The 26,329-nt window shown below is 36.6% G+C and overlaps 2 protein-coding genes across 6 annotated transcripts in view; one reads left to right on the top strand and one right to left on the bottom strand.

Annotated features, from left to right (window-relative positions):
- Positions 1-4,549, top strand: part of STYX (serine/threonine/tyrosine interacting protein) — a 31,816-nt gene extending 27,267 nt beyond the window's left edge. For 2 of the 3 annotated variants that reach the window (XM_079915091.1, XM_079915089.1), the window contains one exon: positions 727-4,549. In XM_079915091.1, coding sequence (XP_079771217.1) covers positions 727-800 — 74 coding nt within the window. In that variant the 3' untranslated portion in view covers positions 801-4,549. Of the gene's footprint in view, positions 1-691 lie in introns of all 3 variants that reach the window. The other variant, XM_079915090.1, reaches the window with a different exon arrangement.
- Positions 4,550-4,741: 192 nt separating this feature from the next.
- GNPNAT1 (glucosamine-phosphate N-acetyltransferase 1) lies at positions 4,742-20,753 on the bottom strand. Of its 3 annotated transcripts, none has more exons than XM_079912760.1 (6): positions 20,565-20,753; positions 12,468-12,635; positions 11,392-11,454; positions 9,755-9,882; positions 8,770-8,831; positions 4,742-7,240 (listed from the first exon to the last, which is right to left on the bottom strand). In XM_079912760.1, exons 2-6 carry the CDS (start codon positions 12,619-12,621, stop codon positions 7,093-7,095), a joined length of 555 nt encoding a protein of 184 aa, XP_079768886.1. In that variant the 5' UTR covers positions 12,622-12,635; positions 20,565-20,753; the 3' UTR covers positions 4,742-7,092. The 3 variants fall into 3 exon arrangements, with proteins under 3 accessions (XP_079768886.1, XP_079768885.1, XP_079768887.1); XM_079912759.1 differs by having other exon boundaries at positions 20,575-20,753; XM_079912761.1 differs by lacking the exon at positions 20,565-20,753 and adding an exon at positions 20,473-20,510.
- Between the last annotated feature and the right edge of the window lie 5,576 nt (positions 20,754-26,329).

Raw genomic sequence — 26,329 nt, 5'->3', positions numbered from 1 at the left:
TATTAACATTATTACCATGATTTAGCACAACCTTTAGGGCATAAGTTTAAGGTCATGCGATTGTTAGGCAGATAACACAGCAAACCCTCTACCAGTTCAGTTGTTCCCTAAAGTTTTCCTCCATTGAGACTCAAATTTCTTGATTATAACTGTTGGGCATACGGGGATAGCTCTGATTCTGTGTGGGAAATTTCTGTACTAGCAGACTCTGATGTGAAGAGTAGATAAAAGAAAATCTCTTATCTGCTACATGCTTCCTTTCTCCCAACTCTAGACTTGTTGGTAATAAAATCATATTTTCAGTGGAAAAAATATTTTTGGCAGCATCTGTGGAAGCAAAAGGATAATTATATCTACAAAATAAAATTGTACAAATGTACAGTGTCCTAAGTCACATGTTTATGGAGCCTAAAAAACAAATTCAGTAACCAAACAATTGTGGACCGTTATCCCTTAAAAATTTCTATTTTCAAACTATTTTAAAAATTAGTGTTCATTATATAAAATACCTTAAGAGGGAAAATGTCATGAAGATATAAAGTTCTTTGGGTTGTTTACAACAAAAGGATTTACAACAGTTTACTAAAAATTCAGTCATAGAATTTTCATAGTCATATATATGGTAACACTTCATGAAAAATGAAGCTTTTGCTAGTTGTAACATTCTAATGAATGAATTTATTTATTTAAGTTCCCATTATGTTATGTTCATGCAATAACTTTTAGGCAGTTTGAAGAGAACACATGAAGAAGAAGATGATTTTGGAAACATGCAAGTGGCGACTGCACAGAATGGCTGATTGAAGAGCAACAGTATAGAGGATGTGAATTTCTATTTGGGAAGGAGAAAATACTACAGACAGTAATAATGTAAAATGGTAAAAACACAAGTAGTTTCTTTTCACTTATATGTTGCTTCCAGACATGTTTCTCTGCAACTTGTTGAGCAACATTTTAAGATGTCGGACTTCTGCAATAGATGGCACTGATGGTTTTATTCCTTTTTTTTTTTTTTTAATTCTTTACAGTTTTATTATAAACAAAGAATTTTGGACTTGCAAAGAGGTATTATTGCAATAATGCACTTTTCATACTTGAAATTTATTTGTATGATATAAAGTTGTTACTTTAAACAAAATGCAAGTTAGGGGGGACTTGTTTATAAAATCTGGGTAATTTATAACAAAAGAATTTCCTAAAGTTTGCTAAAAATTCATTTTGTTTTACGTATTACATTTTAAAAATAATTTTACAGTTCAGTTTTATGATGGAGCCTCTTACAGAAACATTAACAAATGCAGGAATCTGCCACATTTCTTTTTAATATAATTCAGTAGCTTAATTATCTTTTAGTTTTTTTAAACTTCTTGATCCCATCTTAATAATCTTTAAATCATGACATTAGCCATCTGTCCTTACTTTAACATGATCCAAGTATTGCTTCTTTTCCTACTACCTTCCTAATTTTATCCTATAGAAAAAAAAGTTTAATGAACAAAGGAAAATGTTTCGCTTTATAATACCAGATGCTCAAAAACAAGGAGAGTTTTAAACTCAAGTGACTTTCCTTTAGCATTCTTAAAAGCCAAATGTTGTGTTTGTTCTTTTGAGTTGTGTAGCCTGTTTTTTCTTTGTCCAAAATGGTTCTAAATAGAATATAATAAACCAGTGTAGCACTATTTTTTTCCTAAACAAAGCCCAAAAAAGAAAAGTGCCTTGCCTCATTAGAAAATATAAAAAATAAATCCTCACGTCCTCTAAATTAGTATGTAGAACAGTGAAAAGTTTTGAACGTTTTTCTGTAATTTTTTTTAAACCATAAATTAGTTCAAACTGAAAGTCTTAAGGCTTGAAGAAACCTTAGTAAATTATTTGGAATATGGAGCATTTACTCCATTCTTATGTTGTCTTAATGATTCTGTGAGATTGTTCTGGCTCAGAGAAATGCTTTTCTTTGAGGATGCATTTATTGGGGAAAAGTGATTGTGGGAGACTTCAGTGTATTATACATTAGTGTTGTAATCAGTTCTTGGCATTGCATTAATCCAAATTTCCCCCATAATTTGCATTAGCAAAGTCACTTTAGGGATCCTAGGTTCTCCATGTTTTTATTTATACATATAAAAATTGTTCTAAGAAAAACATTTTTGCTATTTTAAGTATGATGTTGGGGAGGAGAGGAGTGTTTTTAACTTTTTATAGTTGGTGATTTAGGGTAGCACAAACAAAACTCCTTTGTATCTCACTTTTCTCAGTCCTCTCTTGAGGTGCTTTACTGATGGGACTTGTAAGGTAGCAAGTTACCTACTTCGCTTTCCTCCCTAACGTGTAATAATACAGTAAAAGCTTTTTTATCCAGCAGAGCAGGAGAGTGGCAGTGAATCAAAACTGCTTTGTTAATTAAGCGTTAATTCTGCTGCCCCAGGTGGTATTCCTCTTCTTATTTCCCTTCCCTTCCTTATTTTACCACCCTAAAATAACAGCATTATTGTCAACCCCATTGTAGTCTTGTATTCTGTTGTGATTAGGTCATTGGGTGTGGTGGTCTAGTATAGTCAAGATTTGCATTGAGTGTTCAGAAATTCCAGCTGGTGAAGTGCCAGATAATACAACTTTCCTGTATATAGATCATTATTGGTTAGGTCAGCAAAGATCTCTTTTGCAAACTAATAATCTGTGATGCTTCGTTCCACAAAAACAGCTTAAAAGAATCTTCGTAATAGTCCATTTAGGTTTTAAAAATGAGGCAGTTAAGATTTTCTAAATTAATTTCTTAAATACACATATCCTCTCTAGTAGTCTGGCCAAGAGTACAGGTTTGGTTATTAATTTACAGTTGGTAATTTTCCACTTTTTCTAACCACTGAAATTTTTATGTTGGCACTAAAGTGCCTGCCCAGCACTGTATATTAAAGACTCTCACAAACACTAGAAAAAAGGACTGTCATCTTCTTGAGTACAAATTAATATGGACAAAAAGTTTATTCTTTCTATAAGAATACTGCAAGTTTGTTTTATCTTGGTTTCATTCTTCCACCCAGTGTTCAACTAGTTCTTCTGGTAGCTCTTCCTATTCTTCTGTTTTGTTCCATTTCTATAATTCCTCTGTTTCCACTGATGTTTTGTGATAGCTAACTACAGTACATTTAACCAATCATAATTTATTTTCTAGAATATTTGAGTAATGTATGAGTGACCCAGCACCCAATTTTAAACATTAAATATTAACCTGGGCACAGAATTTAAAATGATATTGCATCAAAACATAGGAGAACTGCTTTATTTTCCATTTTGAAAGTATGAAACTTCAATATTGAAAATATTCAAACTGGAATGGCAGTATTCTTACCTTGTAATTTCAGTCCATTGGTTCCTGTTAATTTCTTACCAGATGTTTAAACAGCAGTTACCTTTGTTTATTTGTATCTACTCTGTGGTGGAAGTATTAAACCATGATACCCTTTGCTACCAACTCTCAACCACCTAACTTTCAGAGCAGACTATTTGTTTTGGGAGGATTTTGTGCTTCATCTGAGTTTGGAAGTAATGTCAGAAAATGTTAAGCATGTCCTTTTAAAGAAAATATAAGGTTTATAATTGTCTTATTACCATGGTAATTTAAATGAATTAGAAGTATTTAACTGCAATCTTGAATTATAAAGTTGGGATACATATATAGAGATATATATCAAAATCTCAACTTGATGTAAAGTAAATGAGCAGTTACCTGGCAGACTTTTTTTTTTCAGATAACTGTTTAATCCATAATTCCATAACAAACTTAGCTTCACTTCAATATTTATTTTGTCCATTCATCAGTGCTCCAATAGGTAAATGATAGGAAATAGCTGAAAATTACTAAAAGATTTTATTTTTTTTTTATTGATTAGAAAAAATAAGTTTCTAGGGTCTTTGAATGCTGGATTTTTTTTTTGTCTTATCCATCCATGGCAGCTAAAAAAAAAAAAATCACTCAAAATATTCAGGTTTACATGCTAGCTCTCTCTCATAGGGAGTTGCCATACCTCACAGTTCAAAGTGTATTTTGTAGATCAGTAACATTATACTGACATGTAATTGCAATTTACTATGCAGCAAAAATAATTCACAAAGAAAAATAACCTACAGTGTCTATTTACCTTTGTACAGACAATTGCTTAAGTTACTCTGCTTTTAACATCTGTACTTGGATCAAATGCTTATGTATGTATAGGAATGTCACAGTGCAAGATGCTGCTAGCTCAGGCACAAAGTATTAAAATTATTTTGTGAAGATTGGTGGTTGTATTAAAACTGGTGTGCCATTATACCTCAAAAAGATTGAAAAGCTCATTTATACTGCTTATGCCTCAGAACCTCTTTACTTACTTAGATTGTTGTCTTCTAGGTAAAAGTAACCCAATTTTAGTCCCACACAGATTAAGAAGGATGAATGAACATTGGATATTGAGAAGCACTTAAGAGTATTTTCTAAAACATTGTGATCACACATAAAAATTATGGTCAGTACAGGGAAGGCCCAAGTTTCAGCTCAAGTATATATATTTTTTGGGGGGTGGTACGCGGGCCTCTCACTGTTGTGGCCTCTCCCGTTGCGGAGCACAGGCTCCGGACGCGCAAGCTTAGCGCCCATGGCTCACAGGCCTAGCTGCTCCATGGCATGTGGGATCTTCCCGGACCGGGGCACGAACCCGTGTCCCCTGCATCGGCAGGCAGACTCTCAACCACTGTGCCACCAGGGAAGCCCCAGCTCAAGTATATTTTAAACAATTAGTTGAACAAGTTTGGAGTTGAAAGTGAGGAAATTTGTGAATGAAGGAAAGGGTAAGGCCACATCCATAGAACAGCTTCCAGCTCATTAAAAAAAATACTTTTTGCTTTTAGTTTTCCCCTTGTTAGCCTACCTACATAATATTCTTCATCAAATCTAAGACATCATCATTAGCATCTCTACACCATCTTTTTGATCCTACTAAAAGGCAAAAAATATTGCTGAATAAACTAAGACAAGCCACTGATCATAAAATGCATCCACATTTCCAAATGTTACATGTAAAAAAGAAAAAAAAAGTGCTTGAGAGTCAGTGAAATACAAATATATAAAATACATGGAGCAAAATAAAAATCACAGTTGCCACTTGGTTATACCTTTTCAAAAGTAAACATTGCTCAAAAGTGTATATATTGAAATGTTCTATGCAGTTTTTTTCATACTCAATTTTACCCACAAAATGGCTTAGAAAAATCAAATTTCTCTGGTTAACTAAAGCTAAATACAGATCATCAGTTTCCTCAATGACACAATTTTTATGTATTACACCTTACCTACAACTCTATTTCCTGTAGGGGGGGATTTAAGATAAGACCTTAAGAACACTATTTAAAGGGATTTATTGAAATAGCCACCTTATAGTTTTACTTCAAATTGTTCAGTGGTAAGAAATGAAATAAAGCATTTAATTTTGCCTTTTATTAGGGTTTTTTTTGGTGGTGTTTTTTTCCTGGCCATGCAGCACAGCATGCGGGATCTTCGTTCCCCAACCAGGGATCAGAACCCATGCCCCCTGCAGTGGGAGCGCAGAATCTTAACCACTGGACCACCAGGGAAGTCCCTATTAGGTTTATTTGTTAACAGAGGTTTTAAATTACCAGACTGTACCTAGTACAGCTGGTGTTATCAAGGTTATAGGACTCCTAAAAAAGCAAAACTTAGCTTTGTTGCTTTCACTAGGGACAGATCAATTCATCTGCCTATATCATCAGCAGGTGAGTAGTACACCCTCTGTTGGTGAAGAATTTCTGTTGTTTTAGAAAGCCGACTTTAGCTTTACTGCATGGAGGGAAGTCTGAAATCTAGTTGAGGTAGGTGAGAATCAAAGGGATGAGAAACAGGTGCTCTTTACTTTCTAAGCTCCTTTTACAAAAGGTACACAAAACTAAGATTTTATGAACCATGACTTGACCTAATAATTCAATAGACAACTCAAGAAAAGCACAGAAAACATTTAGATTCTAACAAAAGACTATTCATATGAACAGGTTTAATGTAACATGAAATGTAAAAGATTCGAACGAGTAGTGAAGTATCTAATTCTTATTTCAACTTAAAAAAAATAATTAAAATAAATAAAATCAAAATAGGATAGTGACCAGAATAGTACCATTATAATCACATTAAATAGAAAAGCTTCCATCAACATTTTAAGAATGTAATAAATGCAGTATGGTACATTTTAAAGTACTCCACTCAATTTTGTAATCCATTTTCGTAAAAATGTTACTCAGAATAGAGGCTCAGACACCCCTGGAAAAATGAGAAATCAGCTTAGAAATACATAATATGCCAGGATTTACTAATTCACTGTTAAAAAGTACCTTATATTTCTCTTAGATATTTTAAACAAATGAATAATTATTACATTTCACATATAAGACAGGTGGTACTTCAGCTACATTAGAATTATATCAACTTTTAGATGTACATTTAAATTGTCACATTTTATAAGAAGTTAATTTTCATTTCTCCTTATTTTGAAGGCTCACCAGGTTTGCCAGTATAGTATTAGGATCAGCAAATGTTGGACTGAACTACATTTAGTTATAATATGTCTAACATCCAATTTCACGTAATATATGTGAAATGATACACCCCTAAGTGGTATTTAGATATATTTCTTTGAAAAAAATATTAATTTTATGAATGTGATAAGAAACAGCCTTATTCACTGTATGCTTTTTTTTTTTTTAATGAGCAGTACAGATAGCAGACATATAGCTTCTTACTACCTATACTGACTACTAAGAAATAAAGCCGAACTTTAGAAAAATACAATGCAAGAAAAGATTCAAGTTAAAAATATACTCCTTTGGTTAAAAATCATCCCCTTAACAATTTCATCTGTAATCTAAACTCAGCATGTCTCACCAGCCCAAAGTAATCTTCTAAATGTCATTATACTTGTATTACAGTGTTTTTTTCAATCCAGTATTTATGGAGGTCACTGGGTTGCGGCAACAAAATACTTTAACTCTAGGAAGAGAGTGTAGCCTTGTTGCATCAGCTCCTTTGACAGATGTCTTTCTTAAAAGGTTTTACTTTAGAAACCTCTGACACATGTAGTTTTCTTCAGATACTGTATATCCAAACTTTTTATAGAAACCAGCGTTTTGTGGTAGACATTCAAGGGTAATCTTATAACAGTTCAATTTCTTGCTTAGCAAAGTAAGGGTTGATAATAACCTGAAATTAAAGAAAAAAAAGGTAGGCAAGGCATAGAGCATTTGTTAATAAAAATGGATTTTAGTAACAATGTGAGTGAATATCACATAAAACTTCAAGTTTTTATTACAAATAGGTTTATTAGATCATGGCCCTTCCCACTATATTCATTTAAACATTCAAATTGTAAGTGGTTAAACATTTAAATCACCCAAAGCATTTGATTTTGTTTCAAATATACTTTAGTAATCTCCAGCCCATTAATAAATAGAACAAATATTATCCTAAACCCTGAACTCACCCTAAACCCTCTTTAAAAATAGGTTTTAACATTAATATTAACACCAAAGACTAGAAACTTTTTTAAAAATATGGCCAAAATTAATCTTTTTCTCTAGATCTATTCAAACTATTTAGGAATAGCCAACATAAAATGGGTAAATAATTGCTTTGTTCTTTATCATTTTTAAAGTTACTTAAATATTTGTGAAAGAATGTATTAGGTTAACTCTGGATTGGTTGTAACAAGTGTAAACAAGTATAACAAGTGTAAACAAAGCAAAAATGTATACATCTTTATAAAAACTAGGAAAGATCTACAAAAATTTACCTGAAGGGTTTTCTCATGTTGTATAGATTGAAAAATCTTATTCTGAAGACAGAACCTCTTGATTGAAGTTACACAATTATAAAAGGCATGACTAAGTTACATGGACTAGAAATACTAGAAATTGGTCTCTTTCATTCACTGATGTATACCAAAGACCTTGAATAGTATCTGGCATATAGCAGGTGCTTAATATTTACTGAGTGAATTCCTTAAAACTCAGAAGGGATAATATTAAAAAGCAAGTTCTGTTTTATAAATAAGCAATAAACCTATGAAACTTACTTTAAAAGATTTAGATAAATGTATAGAGGATTACACTGTGAAGGCTGTTTCAGTACATGCTTCTAAAACTTTGTAACTGAGAACATTTCCTTTGTTTTTAAATATGACAGAGAAACGGACAAATTACTTGGCTCACCAAAAGTTTCTGTTTCCTACTACTATAAGAGTACTACTGGGGCTTCCCTGGTGGCGCAGTGGTTGAGAGTCCGCCTGCCAATGCAGGGGACATGGGTTCGTGCCCCAGTCCGGGAAGATCCCACATGCCACGGAGCGGCTGGGCCCGTGAGCCATGGCCACTGAGCCTGCGTGTCCGGAGCCTGTGCTTCCGCAACGGGAGAGGCCACAACAGTGAGAGGCCCGCGTACCGCAAAAAAAAAAAAAAAAAAAGGTACTACTATTAAAAGTTAATAACTAAGGTGTTGCTGTTTCAACAGTACACTTCCAATTTCCAAACTTTATGGTAAAAATTATATAAAAATACCTTATTTCTTCATTAAATTCAGTCTAAGCTATGGAGTGAGAATGAGTTCATAATTAATGATGTTTAAAAAACTTCAAACAGTAAAACACTTTTAAAAAAGTATCTTGCAAGAAACTGTAAACTGAAACACAAAGAGTATCTAATTTATCCAGGGTTACCTTGTTTCTGCCTACTTACAATTTGCCAAGCTGCTTTCCTCTGCATTCATCACTAACAACAACATCTTCTACTCTTCCTCTCTGAAAATATTTACAATGTTTAAAGGACTAAGCATGTAGTTTTGTTTTAGTTAAATCAACAAGTGACGGTAAGAATTGATAAATGTTTTGTAAACCTGAACTTTGCAAAATGCAGTTTTTTAACTTACTATTATAGAGGAGATAAATCAATCAATCAATTTGTGGCCTAATTTTGCTTTGTCTGTATCTTAAACCTTCCCACCCCGTTATTTTAAAGCAAGTCTCAAAATCCACATCACCAAAATGTAATCTTGTCATGAATGTACTACATCCATCATCCTACTCCTTGCTTAATTGCAATTTATTTCAGACATCCAAATACAGTTTATTAATTTCTAGTACAGAAACCACACCAAAATTCATACTTCACAGAATAATTCCAAGTGTTTTCTATCATATTCTCATTGGATTACCTAGGTTTTGTTTTCTTTACTATTTCATGTGAGTCATGAGGAGTGAAGGAAATCTACAGGCATTAGAAGTGCCACAATTAGAACAGAATATATTATTCTGAACCCTTTACCACTGGGAAACTGATGGGAATTTGTGTTAGTGTAGTATATTCAAAGTATTGTTTTTGAATAAAAATTAGCATTAGAGATTCCAAACATTACTGCAAAATTCCACGATGCTGACTCGATTTCTCTTTGTCTTTACCAATTCTACACCTTACAGAACAATTTTTAGCAAACAATTCATATTATTAACACATTTTCTTCCTCATAACTCTTAGAAGACAATGGGAAATTGACTGTTACTAAGTGATTTCTAAGAAGCAAAACTTTTATTCTAGCCAATATTTAGCTCTCTCATTTTACAATAAAAAGCAGTGGGAAAACAGACTTGTCTAATGGTAACTCAAAGTCGATTTTGCTAGAAAACACATATCCATTTTACTCATAAGCATTAATATGAACACATACCTTAGCACAGGAATGGATGAATTTATGTTCTATTATCAGAGTTGCTGTAGCAACTATCTGTCCTAAAGTTACATCTTCCACAACTGTAACATAATAATCCCCAGATTTCTTCATGTGCTCAAAAGATTCTGTGGAAATTGGAAAATAGTGTTATGTGGCAGACATTAAACTTTATTAGGTGCCAGAAAAATACTAGAACTAGCTTACTTCAATAAATATTATTGAATATTTATAGCTATTTTACCACAGTAATTTTAAAGAAAATATCAATAATTAAAAATGACCAAGTAGTTGAAATATCAGCAATCAATATCAACTGGGACATAGTCCATACATTTAAAAACTCTTCTAGCAAAATAAGGTAAGACTAAGATAGCTATTTTAGATGAACAGCACTTAAAATACAAATAAGTTGTACATGTTGCCATTTCTGTGATTAGTGTATGAAAACTTTTATATCTTCATTACTAGTTAACTTTAAATTGATTAACGTTTTCACTTAACAGATATTCACACAGAACAAAACTCTTTGCAAATTTTAATAAGAGAATGTTTATGTGTCTCCATTCTTTAATTTTTAGTCTTTTGATTTTAAAATAACTTGACAAAGTAGTTTTCAATTTTCCCTTTGTGCTCTCAAGTGTTCCATGATTACATGACCTGTTTTAGAAATAGAGTCATCATTTTTGTTTGCTTTGAAAGCACCTTGTGAAGTAGATAAAAAAGTAAGTCTTCATTTCCCAGCTTTTCCCAAAGCCACATAGCAAACAGGAGCAAAAGTGGAATAAATATCTTCCCCTCAAATTGACTTTTAGTACTTATATTGATGAAATAACGTGATTTTTCATCTAATCTGATATGCCTGCAAAGAAGAATTCAAGAATAAAAACTGAGCCTAACAGTCTCAACATACTGTTTATTTCCACAGTCTTGTTCTAGTAATGGGTCTGGAGTGGGAAGAAATAAATTCAATGAAGGAAAAGAAACAATGAGAATCAGGAAATAATAATCTTCATCTCAGGAAGGTCATATAGAGTACAAAATAAAATTACCTATTGAAGGAAATGAAGAAAATAGGAAGACACTGTTAAGAGCATTGGATGGAGTCAGGAAGGTTGTAGTTCTTTTCTTACCAATAACTTCCTGTGATCTTGGGAAGTCATTTGACCTCTCTTTTAATTTCCATCCTCTCATATGTATTAAAAAGGGGGAGGGATGAACTAAAAGATACCTGCCAACCTTAAAATTCAATATAAATGAACCAAAAAATAAATTTAGAACATATTTTCTTACATTTTTGATTGGGTGATGAAATTTCTGTGAAATGACCTAACCACATGAAAGGTAAACACTACAATAAAAAACACTCTCTAAGGTTGCCACACAGGCTCTGTGCTACAGTAATGATCTAAAAGTAGCCAGGTATTTTGTAAAACATGGTAGTTGCTACAATTGGATTCTAAAACAGTTCAGCTACATTAAACATTTAAATAAGAAAACAGCTAATTTGTTATTTGAATAATTTCGAGCTATTTGAACAAAACCACAAGTAGACACTGAATAGAGCTCTAAACAAAAATAAAATCTTGTTTCCCTTTATTTCTTTTCCTTCAGGAAAAAGAGACTGTAGGACTTACTCATAAATTGTTCCGGGTTGACAACTCCAGTCTCTGTCAGCTGACCTAGTACCTTAAAAAAACCTAGTTTTGAAAAACAGATTTCAAGTCATGAGAACAGCAAATGAAATATATATCAAAAGAAGTAATGTGTCAAGCTGGTGAGCAATTATTTTTTCAAAACTTTATGTAATGAACTATTTTAAAATATTAAACTGAAACCCATTATTCTTTCTATTATCACTACGTAAAACAAATAGTAGTAGGTTTTACCAATGTTTTTGCCTGCATAACATTTTTGGAATAGTGCTGACCTTAATACTCAATATTTACAGAACCAGCATGTACAGTTTTCAATGTAATTTGCATTACATTCAACACAAGGGATGCCGAATTTTCCCAAATATGTGCTTTGGTTTTACTTAAAAATGCAAGATTCTCATTATGACCAAATATGATACTATTTATAAAATAAAATATAAATAACATTGTTGAGACTACAGTTTTTAAAGATTCCTGATTAATTTCATTAATGTTACTTTAAATTAATGTGAATAGCATAGAGTGTTGAGAATCTTAACTTCTATACACCCAATAATTAATATGACCAAAATATAATAGTTTCTTAAGATTTCCTACCAAGAAGAAAACTGTAAAAAGTTGATTTTTGATTACTGAAATTTAAGGAAATCATTTTGGAGAATTTAGATGTTAAAAAAAGGAATACATGTAGACAAAACCTTTTGCAACTTATCCAAGGCAAATTATCTTTATCCTCATTCCCCATCCAGCTTCTTAGAGAAGATTCTTCCTTACGTGTCATTATACAAGATAATTTCCCCTTTTTGGCTGCTTAATTAGGAAGGAACACTGTTGTACTTAAGTCATTTGAAATACTGTAATACAGTACTGTAATACAGTAACATCTGGTCTGTACACATTGGAATTGAGTTCTCAGTCACTTTAAAATTTAAGCACAAAGAATAATATAAAAGTCCAATAGTATTTTTAAAAATTATAGGCATCATCATCGTGTTTGTGGAGAACACAGAATGCTAACTATAAGTCTAACCAGAATTTGTAAACTGAGTCCATACCTCTATTTAAATCAGCAGTACAAAGAGGCCTCAAAACCAAACCTTCTCCAGGATGTGTTGGGGAAATGGCTGGAGAAAATGTAGCTGTATTCTGACTCCAGTCCACTTCTTTGAGTAGACTTGGGTCAAACATAGGCGTTTCATCAGGTTTCATCTTTGCAGTAAGGTCTAAAATAAAATTTTAAATGTTAAGCCATTTTGTTTAATAGAAGATTGTTGATTGTCAAGAATGTCAATTTCTTTCTTTTTTTTTTTTTTTTTTTTTTTTTTGCGGTACGCAGGCCTCTCACCCCTGTGGCCTCTCCCGTTGCGGAGCACAGGCTCCGGACGCGCACCCAGCGGCCATGGCTCACGGGCCCAGCCGCTCTGCGGCACGTGGGATCCTCCCGGACCAGGGCACGAACCCGTGTCCCCTGCATCAGCAGGCGGACTCTCAACCACTGCGCCACCAGGGAAGCCCAAGAATGTCAATTTCTTAATAAAAATTAATGCAATTAGAAAAATTCTTTAACAGGTATGCAAGATATTTTATTTTAGCCTATCCTGACTCTAACATCAAATGCCACAGCTAGAGCTCTATAGAAAACTCACAGATTCTATCAGACAGTAAACAAGTAACTAAATTTAGAAGTTTTACACTTGAAAACTCCATTTTCTAATAGGACCTTTAAAGCATTTTTTCCTCTGGGTCAGTGCTACTAGTGTAGCACTGTGAATAGCTGACTTTTCAGGAGCTCTTTTTTTTTTTTTTTTTTTACATTATTTAATTTTATTATTGGGCTAAGGAGTAACTCATCAGTTTTTTACCTGACACTAAAGAAGACTTACTGGGCGTGTAACTTTTTTTAAAAATTATTAACCATGAACAGAAAATTCTCTGCATTCACTGGAATATTTGGTCTCAGCTATGACGGATTCACACCAAGACTATCTACTGGATTTTGTTTTCACAGCAGTCTTTCTAAAAATCTGTAAGTTTCTCAGCTACATCTAAGCAGCTTAAGAATAGCCAGTGTCACAAAAACAGAAATATAGATCAATGGAACAGGATAGAAAGCCCAGAGATAAACCCACACACATATGGTCACCTTATCTTTGATAAAGGAGGCAAGAATATACAATGGAGAAAAGATAGCCTCTTCAATAAGTGGTGCTGGGAAAACTGGAGAGCTACATGTAAAAGAATGAAATTAGAACACTCCCTAACACCATACACAAAAATAAACTCAAAATGGATTAAAGACCTAAATGTAAGGCCAGATGCTATCAAACTCTTAGAGGAAAACACAGGCAGAACACTCTGACATAAATCACAGCAAGATCCTTTTTGACCCACCTCCTAGAGAAATGGAAATAAAAACAAAAATAAACAAATGGGACCTAATGAAACTTAAAACCTTTTGCACGGCAAAGGAAACCAGAAACAAGATGAAAAGACAACCCTCATAATGGGAGAAAATACTTGCAAATGAAGCAACTGACAAAGGATTAATCTCCAAAATTTACAAGCAGCTCATGCAGCTCAATATCAAAAAAATAACCCAATCCAAAAATGGGCAGAAGCCCTAAATAGATATACAGATTGCCAACAAACACATGAAAGTATGCTCAACATCATTAATCATTAGAGAAATGCAAATCAAAACTACAATGAGATATCTCACACTGGTCAGAATGGCCATCATCAAAAAATCTAGAAACAATAAATGCTGGAGAGGGTGTGGAGAAAAGGGAACCCTCTTGCACTGCTGGTGGGAATGTGAATTGATACAGCCACTATGGAGAACAGTATGGAGGTTCCTTAAAAAACTAAAAATAGAACTACCATACGACCCAGCAATCCCACTACTGGGCATGTACCCTGAGAAAACCATAATTCAGAAAGAGTCGTGTACCACAATGTTCACTGCAGCTCTATTTACAATAGCCAATACATGAAAGCAAACTAAGTGCCCATCAACAGATAAATGGATAAAGAAGATGTGGCACATGCATACAATGGAATATTACTCAGCCATAAAAAGAAACGAAATTGAGTTATTTGTAGTGAGGTGGATGGACCTAGAGTCTGTCATACAGAGTGAAGTAAGTCAGAAAGAGAAAAATACTGTATGCTAACACATATATATGGAATCTAAAAAACAAACAAAAAAAAGGTCATGAACCTAGGGACAAGACGGGAATAAAGATGCAGACCTACTAGAGAATGGACTTGAGGATACGGGGAGGGGGAAGGGTAAACTGGGACAAAGTGAGAGAGTGGCATGGACATATATACACTACCAAATGTAAAATAGCTAGTGGGAAGCAGGTGCATAGCACAGGGAGATCAGCTCGGTGTTTTGCGACCACCTAGAGCAGTGGGATAGGGAGGGTGGGAGGAAGGGAGATGCAAGAGGGAAGAGATGGGGATATATGTATATGTATAACTGATTCACTTTGTTATAATGCAGAAACTAACACACCACTGTAAAGCAATTATACTCCAATAAAGATGTTAAAAAAAATAGCCAGTGTTTTTCATACTATTGAAAAATGATCAATTACGGTATTTTCCTCTCTTTTGAACATTCAGAAATGGTCAGGTTCTTATTAGGTGTGGTCTAATAAAACTGAGACTTGGGCTTCCCTGGTGGCGCAGTGGTTGAGAGTCCGCCTGCCGATGCAGGGGACACGGGTTCGTGCCCCGGTCCGGGAAGATCCCACATGCCGTGGAGCAACCAGGACCGTGAGCCACAACTGCTGAGCCTGCGCGTCTGGAGCCTGTGCTCCGCAACAAGAGGCCGCGATAGTGAGAGGCCTGTGCACCGCGATGAAGAGTGGCCCCCACTTGCCACAACTAGAGAAAGCTCTCGCACAGAAATGAAGACCCAACACAGCCAAAAATAAATAAATAAATAAATATTAAAAAAAAAAACCTGAGACTTAAATAAGATATAATGATAGAAAGAATGAAAAACATATGAAGCATAAAAATGGCTGCGGGGGGGGGGCGGTGCTTCCCTGGTGGCGCAGTGGTTAAGAATCTGCCTGCCAATGCAGGGGACACAGGTTCAAGCCCTGGTCCGGGAAGATTCCACATGCCACGAAGCAACTAAGCCCATGTGCCACAACTACTGAGTCTGCGCTCTAGAGCACGCGAGCCACACCTACTGAAGCCCGTGCGCCTAGAGCCCGTGCTCCGCAACAAGAGAAGCCACTGCAGTGAGAAGCCTGCACACCACAACAAAGAGTAGCCCACGCTCGCCGCAACTAGAGAAAGACCGCACGCAGCAATGAAGACCCAACGCAGCCAAAAAGAGAAAAAAAAGGCTGGTGGGGCACACTTCTGTGGAACAGAGCTGCTGGAGGAAAGTCTTTCTAACAATTATTAGGAGATTGTAAGGCAACCCTGAACTTTGATTTGTAAGCCCATGCCCAGCTAAAGAAACCATAGTTGACCCTTGAACAACATGGGTTTAGGGTGCCAATCCTCCACACAGTCAAAAATGCGCAGTCGAAAAATCATGTATAACTTATAGTCAGCCCTCTGTATCTGCAGTTCCATATCCGTGGATTTAACCAACCTTGGAATGTGTAGTACTGTAATATTTACTGTTGAAAAAAATGTGTATGTAAGTGGATCCTTGCAGTTCAAACCCGTGTTGTTAAGGGTCAACTGTATTCTATTTGATACCTGCCTGTACTTCTTTGAAACAAAGAATTTAAAGATATATATCCATAACATACTACCATAAAACAAAAAAGCAATGCCAGAAAAATTAAAGTCCATTTAATAACAGATCAATTTCCCCAATAACCCAACTCCCAGATGTTCCCTATTTCATAAGTCACAATATGCTTAAGGGCAACTATTCTTAAGTTTTCCTTAAAGGTCGACTGAACTGTATAACCCTATGTAACTATTATATATAGGTAATATATATATAGACTCTGCTGCAGTATAGCAGAGGCTTTGGGAAGGTACTGTGATGTAATAATAGAAGTTAACATTTGTTCAGCACTTATGTGCCAGCATTGTTCAAAGAACTTTACACATTACTAATTCACTTACTATAACAATCCTACAGGGTAGGGATGATTATTATCTCCATTTCAACAGCTGAGGAAATGCAGGTGTAGACAAGTTAAGTAACTTGCCCAAGGTCACAGAATTAGCAAAGCTGAAATTGAAACCTAGACATGGAAAGAGCATGAGCTCTGGAGTCAGACCTGGTGTTCAAACATCAACTGTGTGATGATGGCTAAGGAAGTTAAACTGAGAATGTTTCCTCATTTGTAAAATGGAGATGAAATTGTTAGAAGAAATGAATTACTGTATACAAGTACCTAACAGTGCCTGGCACAGGGCAAGTGTTCAACAAGATACATTGATATTTCAGTTAGCAACTAATTTTAAATTTATTTTTATACGTTCTTGTTAACTTTGTTCACCTTTAAATTAATTCGTGAGTCAGGCACTGTGCTGGGTACAGGAGCTACAAAAAGATGATCTATTATGTTTATGTTAAACTGAAAGTTAGCATTCTTAGAAAGGAAAGAAAGAACTTAAAAATAATAGTTACTATGTAGAATACTGAGAGGTTTGTTTTCTTTCCCTCAAAAAGGACTCAGATCATGTTATGCTGTAAAAACTATGCCTGGATCTAAGAATAGTAATGAAAGGAAATTGTGATGATTAAAACAATCATTCATAAGATTTAACAAGCTTATGGTCCACTTGAAACAGATTTTTTGTAGATTAATTTTAGTGCATGCACTTTAGTATTTGCCCCTGATAATTGGACCCCTGAGGCTTTTGAGAGTACTCTAATCTAAAAGATGGATAACAAAATTGTTTTTCAGGTATACAGATAAACAGGCTAAATATTTACCAATAAAGTAAAATGTGTACATTAAGTGCAGAAGTCAGAAAGTATTACAAATTTAAGTTCTTCAAGACAACATACCATTTAAACATTTTGATGTTCATGCTATTTAACATACAGTTGTAAGCATGAAGTTTAAAGAAAGCTCAAAAGGAAATGTGGATGGACATTAAGATAATTTAAAGTTAACTAGATTTCGTCTTCCTATAAAGTTGCCTGAGTTTACAATGAAATGTGCCTAGAAAACTCGCAAAATAGGGTTAATAATTTCTGAGAGAGAGGGGAGAGGTACACAGGAGAAGAATTAGGATTATGAAGCCTTTAAAGAATTTTAAACAGTAAATACTAATATTTTCCTGTGCTTTTCTTTAATCGATGGTCTGATTCCATGAATGATAAAAATAAATGATACTGGCTAATATTTATTGAGTACTTTATATACAAATGAAAATACAATGAAAGATCTATCAGACTAGAAAGCAGGCACAGTAACTAGCTCAAGATAACAGAGCAAATAAGGAACAGTGAGGATTCGCAACCAGGTAGCAGGGCCAGCTCCAAGGACACAGGGCCCCACACTTAATTCTCTGCTGCCACTGTCGAAATTGTTAATGTTGCCACAAATTATGCAACCATTCCTGCATGACTCCAGACTCTATACTCTGTAGTACTGAAGAGACACTAGTGAAGGTGAATTCTCTACTTTATTGTGCAAGAGTTTAAAATTTAGTCAAAGCAGCACTTATATTTGGAAAGTAAGAATTTCAGGCTAGTTAAAGTACTTAATGCATTCTGGATAGAAATAAGAATCCATATTCTTATGGCAATCAAAAATTAATATCAGGGGACTTCCCTGGCAGTCCAGCGGTTAAGACTTAGCCTCCCATCGCAGGGGGTGCAGGTTTGATCCCTGGTTGGGGAGCTAAGATCCCACATGCCTCGTGGCCAAAAAACCAGAACATAGAACAGAAGCAATATTGTAACAAATTCAATAAAGACTTTAAAAATGGTCCACATCAAAAAAACTTTAAAAAAATTAATATCAAAATGTTTATATGAGCTATTTTACAAAACAGAGCCATACTTAAGGTTACCTTCTTTTATCTTATTCTGTCCCCATACAGTAAATTCTGCTGGTGCCCAATTAATATGCTGGGCAAGTTAAAGTAAGATGTGATTTGATACTAAATTTCAAAAGCATTTATAAAAGAGCAAAACAGGTAAATTTATTTGGTTTACAAAAGAAATAATTTTCAGCATCTTAAAGTGCCCGCAGTTACCACAATATAGGAAATTTCAGTAAACAGAAACGCACAGTTGTTTGAAGCTGAATTTCACCATTATCATTGGGGTCTTATTTTGTTTTGTTTCTTTTGGTTTTGCTTTTTTTGGTTTTTTTGGCCACGCTGCTTGTGGGATCTTAGTTCCCCAACCAGGGATCTAACCTGGGCCTACAGCAGTGAAAGTGCCGAGTCTTAACCACTGGACCGCCAGGGAATTCCCTCATTGGGGTCTTATTTTGAAGATTTTAGATTAATTTTAAAAAGTAAACCCTAACCCTTCTTAAGTATTTCTCAAGTACCTTTTCTGTTTAACTACTAAGTTAACAAGCATTTAAAGGCCCATATATGCCTAACCTTAGCCCAATAAATGCCTAGTGAATGAATAACGAATGGTATAAGACTTATCTGGAGATCACATTTCAGAATATCTAGAAGAAAAAAAGATTACCAAACTGCTACAAGTGATATCACAAAAACCATACACCAAATTCATTTTTACTAAGATCACATCAGGTTTTCAGTCGGTTGACCATTCTTTGGACACAGTTTCAACAGGTTTCTCAGCATCTATAGTGCACTAGAATATACAAGGAGAGGAGCTGCTGTTAGAATCAAGCAACTGAGAGCAACAAGTAATAAGATACTGGGAATGAAGATTTCAAAAGCTGATATAAAAATTTAAAAAAACAATCTAATGTCAAATCTAAATGGACTTTACATATCTCAAGAGCTTTCAGGGCATTACTGTATGACTTCAGTACATGGTTAAAGCAGGAAGGGGGCCCGTGTGCTGTTTGAGACTTTGGGGTTCGTCTACATACATTTTATAACTATTTCAATAGTAATTTGACTGAATTGTGAATCTAAAGAACACTTCATTCGGTGATGATTTTAATAGGCCTAGCTATATTTATTATTCAATTACACTTCAGTTGAGAATTTTTAAATTTCCTGATAGTTTATTTGATCCCTGTGACTTAGGCATTATTCCCAGTCTACCCATGAGCAAGCTGGAGCACGTGGAGCTTTCAGTGCTTGACCCCAAGGTAACACAGCCAATGAGTGAATTGGGACTAAATCCTCCGATGTTGTTCTCCCGTCTTGAGCTCTACAGTACCATACTCAATAGAAGCCAATATTTACATCATCGTGCCAGACAGGGAGGTGTCTCCCCTATTCTAAAAAATGTCAGTGAATCCTGCCTAATGAAACTGACCTAAATGATTTCTTGAGGTCCATTCTAGGATTTATTCACGAGTGTATATCCTAACAAAACTATAGTCGCCCTTCAATTTTTTATGAAATTTTAAGAGTTCGATTTACATAAACAGCTCCTATAAGAGAAATCACAGTACTCAGTGTTTCTAGGGGTAGAAGCCCCCGGAAGAGACAAAGGATGTCCGTCTTTCCTGCGGTGAAAACCCCGATTTAGTCAGTGCAGGTGATCTTCGGAGCAGAATCATGTCCTCAAGTGGCTCCTGACCGCCGTGGGGTGCTACGCGGAAAGGAACGGTGGAAAACAGGGCCAGAGGCGTTCGTGCCCATTTCAAAACCGATGGCGGCAGAGACTGTGAACAACTGTCCAATCCCCCACGCTAAAGCCTGACGAACGAAAAATTAGTTTCGACCTCAGTCTCTGTTCCTGCCTGCTAGGGCCACCTCCTGCACGGCTGGACCACTGGCCATCATCCCTAACCTCTGCTCCACACGTGTGTCCGCTCAACTTGCTCCAAACTGCCCTCTACGCCCTCATACGCACCCAGTTGGCGAAGATAAATGTCCGGCTCCCCGAACGGAACCTCCCCCCGCCCCGAACCGGGCCTAGCCCGCCTCGCCCGGGGGTAGCAGTCACACCTGTTTGATAAACCTGAAGGGCAGGCCCAAGCCGGCACCCAGGGCATCCGGCCGGGCCCCGCTCTCTCTCCCCGACCCCCGGTCCCCCTCACCCGTAGAGACCTGCAGTCGGCGCTCCTCTCCAGGCCCGTCGGATTCTCACCCACCCGGGTACACAGCACTAGATCCACATCCGGCTTCAGCGGCAGCCCCACCTCCTCCACCTCCGGCTCTACAGTCTCCCGCAAGGCCGCCGCTCCGCGAGCCGCCGCCAAGACGTGGCAGAACCGACACCTCCAGCCCGCCCCTGCCCGCTTACGTAGGGCCGCTTGCAGGCGGAGGAGGCAACTGCGGGCGGAGGCGGGGTCGAGAGCCTGGGGGCCGGGCGGGGGCGGGGCCTGCGGCCGGCGTCAGCACGTGAGGCGGCGGCGGAGACGTCGTGGGGACTCCACCAGTCAGGCGTGCCGGCAACGAGTCCTGGCACCGCGCGGCACCCGCTCCTCGCTCCCTAAGGCTTCCCCCGCGGCCTCAGCGTCTCGGTTTAACTGGACATAATTCTGCCTCGGAGTCAGCTAAGCACTGTAAGTGGTGACTAGTGTGTGCATCTTTGGTTCCCAGAGACCAGAGTCTCGGCCTCTTCCCTCTTCGTTTGCCCCTCGTTGCACCTTCCCTTCGTAGTCAGTTCTTTCACTGATTAGGACTTCAGCTACTCGCTGGAGGCTCGAATCTCCTCATCCCCAGTTTTCTGAGTCACACATCCTGCCTCTATGAGGTGGGACCCCTGCATTCTACTCTGAGACTACGTTTTATTTCTCGCTCAGGTCCTTTTTGGATGAACACGGGGGTTAGGACAATGATTCTCAGCTGCGGCGATTTTGCCTCCCAGGAGGCAGTTGGCAATGTGTGGTCATTTTCAACCTCAAGTCTGGGAGAGAGGTGTTACTGGCATCTCTCCAGATGATAGAGGGTAGATATGGGTAGAGATCAGGCATGCTGCGACATGTTTTACAATACAAAGGACAGCTCCCCACAATAAAGAATTACCTGGCCTGAAATGTCAGTATTGCTGAAGTTGAGAAACTCTGGGTTAGGAGAAGAAAACTGACTTTTCTCTGAACTCACACTTACAAAGCGTCTTACCTAACTAGCACGTGCCCTCATTTTACAGATTGGGAAAGAGTTTCAGAGATGTTAAGTAATTTGCCGAAGTTACGTAGCTAGTAGCTCCCATTCCTTGCCTTGTACCATAAATTTCAACTGATTGAAATTGTTCTTAATACGGTTCAAAGAATTAACACCATATATAGTCTGCCAGAAATAATACTTTCTGCTTATTTGTGAGACAAATTTCAGATAACTCTTTTGCTGATTGATGTATTCTCATAACTTCAAATATCTCTGTATCTATCCTTGTTTTTACCCTTAAACATACAAAAGAATTAAGACATTAACAAAAATAAACACCACTAATCTTAAACGTATAGCCTTGTTTTCTTTCAGACTTCTGGCCCTATGTTTACAATGAGCTCCTCCTGAGCAAAAGAACCCTGTACATTTTATCATTTATCAGAGTGAAACAATTAATTATAAAATGTATCAGAGACCACAGGAGTTCTAAGAGGTACCCCCAAAGATCTGCATTTGAGACATACTACTCCTTACCCTCATTGTGCCATAGGAACCCAATTCCTCTTCAGCAAAGTCAGTCACTCTGACCAGACAGTGACCCTTTTTCTTTGACTGTTGCAATGAGCAGCCCAAGGTAGCCAGGTGTCAACGTCACCTTCTAGTTTAATAGAACCGTTGGTGTGTCTTCTGGTGATTTTTATTTATTTTATGGATTCTTTTTTTTAATAGAGATATAATTGGCATATAACATTATATTAGGTTTAGGTGTACAACACAATGATTTGATATATGTATATATTGGGAAATGATCACCACAATCAGTTTAGCTAACATCTATCACCACATATAGTTACAGATTTTTTTCTTGTGATGAGAACTTTTAGGATTTATTCTCTTAGCAACTTTCAGATATATAGTACAATACTGCTAACTATAGTCACCATATATCACATTATATCCCTGGGCCTTATTTATCTTATAAGTGGAAGTTTGTATCTTTTGACCACCTTGCTCTCATTTCACCCCCCATCCCCCTACTCTGGCAACCACCAATTTGTTCTCTGTATGTATGAATTGGTCTTTTGTTTAGATTCTACATATAAATGAAATTATATAGTATTTGTCTTTCTCTGTCTGATGTTTTTCACTTAGCATAATGCTTTCAGGGTCCATCCATGTTTTCACAAATGGCAAGATTTTCTTTTTTTATTGCTGAGTAATATTCCACCACGTGCGTGCATGCCTAAACTTCTTTATCTACTCACCTGTCAGTGGATGCACAGGTTGTTTCTATGTCTTGGCTATTGTCAGTAAGGCTGCTATGAACATGAGGGTGCATATATCTTTTGATGTATAAGATAGAGATTTTGTTTCCTTCGGATAAATACCCACAGTGGGATTGCTGGATCATATGGTAGTTCTATTTTTAATACTTTGAGGAACCTCCATACTGTTTTCCATAGTGGCTGCACCAATTTACATTCTCACCTGTAGAACACAAGCGTTCCCCTTTCTCCAAACCCTTGCCAATGCTTGTTATCTGTCTTTTTGATGCTGCCATTCTAACAGGTGTGAGGTGATAGCTCATTATGGTTTTGATTTGCATTTCCCTAACAATTAGTGACAATTGAACACCTTTTCATACACCTGTTGGCCTTACATATGTCTGCACTGGAAGCTGTCTATTCAGCTCCTCTGCCCATTTTTTAATCAAATTGGGGTTTTGTTTTCTTTGGGGGGGTTTGTTTTGTTTTGGGGGGATTGCTATTGAGTTGTATGAGTTCTTTATATATTTTGGATATTAACCTCTTGTCAGATATATAGTTTGCAAATGTTTTCTGCCATTTGGTAGGTTGCCTTTTCATTTTGTTTATGGTTTCCTTTGCTGTACAGAAGCTTCTTAGTTTGATGTAGTCCCACTTGTTTATTTTTGCTTTGGGTATCAAATCTAAACAATCACTGCCAAGACTGATGTCAGGGAGCTTACCCCATGTTTGCGTCTAGGAGTTTTCTAGTTTCAGGTCTTATGTTTGAGTATTTAATCCAGTTTGAGTTGATATTTGTGTAGGATGTAAGATAGGGGTCCAGTTTCGTACTTTTGCATGTAGTTGTCGCTTTTTCTAACACTGTTTATTGAAGAGACTATCCTTTACCCATTGCATATTCTTGTTTGTTGTAAATTAATTTATCATACATGTATGGGTTTATTTCTGGGTACTTTGCTTTGTTCCATTGATCTATGAGTCTGTTTTAAATGCCAATACCGTATTGTTTTTTTTAATATATTTATTTATTTATTTATTTGTGGTGGCCTTGGATCTTCGTTGCTGCGTGCGGGCTTTCTCTAGTTGCAGTGAGCGGAGGCTACTCTTTTTTTTTTTTGCGGTACGTGGGCCTCTCACTGTTGTGGCCTCTCCCGCTGCGGAGCACAGGCTCCGGATGCGCAGGCTCAGCGGCCATGGCTTACGGGCCCAGCCGCTCCATGGCATGTGGGATCTTACTGGACCGGGGCACAAACCCGTGTCCCCTACATCGGCAGGCGGACTCTCAACCACTGCGCCACCAGGGAAGCCCCGGGGGCTACTCTTCGTTGCAGTGCGTGGGCTTCTCATTGCGGTGGCTTCTTTTGTTGCGGAACACAGGCTCTAGGCATGCGGGCTTCAGTAGTTGCAGCATGCGGGCTCAGTAGTTGTCGCACATGGGCCCTAGAGCATGTGGGATTCAGTAGTTGTGGCACACAGGCTCAGTAGTTGTGGCTCGTGGGTTCTAGAGCACAGGCTCAGTAGTTGTGGCACATGGGCTTAGTCGCTCCACAGCATGTGGGATCTTCCCAAACCAGGGATCAAACCCCTGTCTCCTGAGTTGGCAGGCAGATTCCTAACCACTGTGCCACCAGGGAAGTCACTACCATATTGTTTTGATACTACTGCTTTGTAATATATTTTGAAATCAGGAAGTGTGATGCCTGAAACTTTGTTCTTCTTTCTCAGGATTGCTTTGTCTATTAAGGGTCAGATTTTAGAATTATTTGTTCTGTGTCTGTGAAAAATGCCATTGGAATTTTGATAGGGATTGCATTTAATCTGTAGATTGCTTTTGGTTAGTATGAACATTTTAGCAATATTAATTCTTCTGATCCATGAACACAGAATATCTTTCTATTTATTTGTGACTTCTTCAGTTTCTTCATCAGTGTCTTGTAGTATTCAGTGTACAGGTCTTCCACATCCTTGGAGATATATATATATATATATATATATATATATATATATATATATATATATTTGTAGGCATTTTGTTCTTTTGATGCAATTGTAAATAAGACTGTTTTTTAAATTTCTCTTTCTGGTAGTTTGTTGTTAGTGTAGAAAAACACAACTGATTCTTGTACATTGATTTTGTATCCTGAACTTTACTGAATTTATTGGTTCTAACAGTTTTTTTGTGTGAAGTCTTTAAACTTTAGGATTTCCTATGTATAATACCATGTCATTTGAAAATAAAGACAGTTTTACTCTTCCTTTCTGATTTGGGTACCCTTTATTTTTCTTGCCTAATTGCTCTGGCTAGGACTCCCAGGACTATGTTAAATAAAAATGGCAAGAGTGGGCATCCTTGTCTTGTTCCTGATCTTAGAGGAAAAGCTTTCAGTTTTTCACCATTGACAATGATCTTTGCTGTGGGCTTGTCATATATGGCCTTTCTTATGTTGAGGTATGTTCCCTCTATACCCACTTTGTTGAGCGTTTTTATCAAGAATGGATGTTGAATTTTGTCAAATGCTTTTTCTGCATCTTAGATGATCATATGATTCTTATCCTTAATTTTGTTAATGTTGTGTATCAAGTTGATTGACTCGTAGATTTTGAACCATCCTTGCATCCTGAAATAAATCCCACTGGATCATGGTGTATGATCCTTTTAATGTATTGTTGAATTCAGTTTATTAATATTTTGTTGAGGATTTTTGTGTCTATATTTATCAAGGATATTGGCCTATAATTTTCTTTTTTTGTGGTGTCCTTTGTCTGGTTTTGGTATCATGGTAATGCTGGCCTTGTAAAATTTGTTTGGAAGCATTCCCTCTTCTTCAATTTTTGGAAGCATTTGAGAAGTATAGGTATTAAATTGTTGAATTTGGAAAAATTCACCAGTGAAGCCATCTTGGTCCTGGACTTTCGTTGTTGGGAGGTTTTTGATTACTGATTCAATCTCCTTACTAGTAATTGATCTAGTCAGGTTTTCTGTTTCTTCATGATTCAATCTTGATAGATTGTATGTTTCTAGGAATTTGTCCATTTCTTCTAGGTTGTCCAATTTGTTGGCATATAATTGTTCATCATATTCTCCTATAGACCTTTGTATTTCTGTGGTATCAGTTGTAATTTCTCCTCTTTCATTTCTGACCTTATTTGAGCCCTCTCCCCTTTTTTTCTTGGTTAGTCTAGCTAAAGCTGTTGATTTAGTTTATCCTCTCAAAGAACCAGCTTAGTTTCATCAATCTTTTCTGTTGTCTTTTTAGTCTCTATTTCATTCATTTCCACTCTGATCTTTATTATTTCCTTCCTTCTACTAACTAAGGGCTTAGTTTGTTCTTCTTTATGTAGTTCCTTAAGATGTAAATTTAGGTTGTTTATTTGAGATCATTCTTTTTTCTTGACGTAGGCATTTATCACTAAGAACTTCCCTCTTAGAACTGCTTTTGCTATAGCCCATAAATTTTTGTATGTTGTATATCCATTTTCATTTG

The sequence above is a fragment of the Stenella coeruleoalba genome (assembly GCF_951394435.1).
Source record: "Stenella coeruleoalba genome assembly, chromosome: 2".
In the NCBI taxonomy this organism is placed as follows: Eukaryota; Metazoa; Chordata; class Mammalia; order Artiodactyla; family Delphinidae; genus Stenella; species Stenella coeruleoalba.
This window is presented reverse-complemented; position numbering and strand designations above follow the sequence as displayed.

Excerpts from the sequence above, each read along its gene's own strand:
- GNPNAT1 (XM_079912760.1), bottom strand. The coding sequence starts at position 12,621 with ATGAAACCTGATGAAACGCCTATGTTTGACCCAAGTCTACTCAAAGAA. Across the intron at positions 8,832-9,754 it reads TCATCCATTCCTGTGCTAAG|AGAGGAAGAGTAGAAGATGT; the intron begins GTATGTGTTCAT and ends AAATATTTTCAG. Across the intron at positions 7,241-8,769 it reads GGAAAGCAGCTTGGCAAATT|GTTATTATCAACCCTTACTT; the intron begins GTAAGTAGGCAG and ends CTTTAATTTCAG.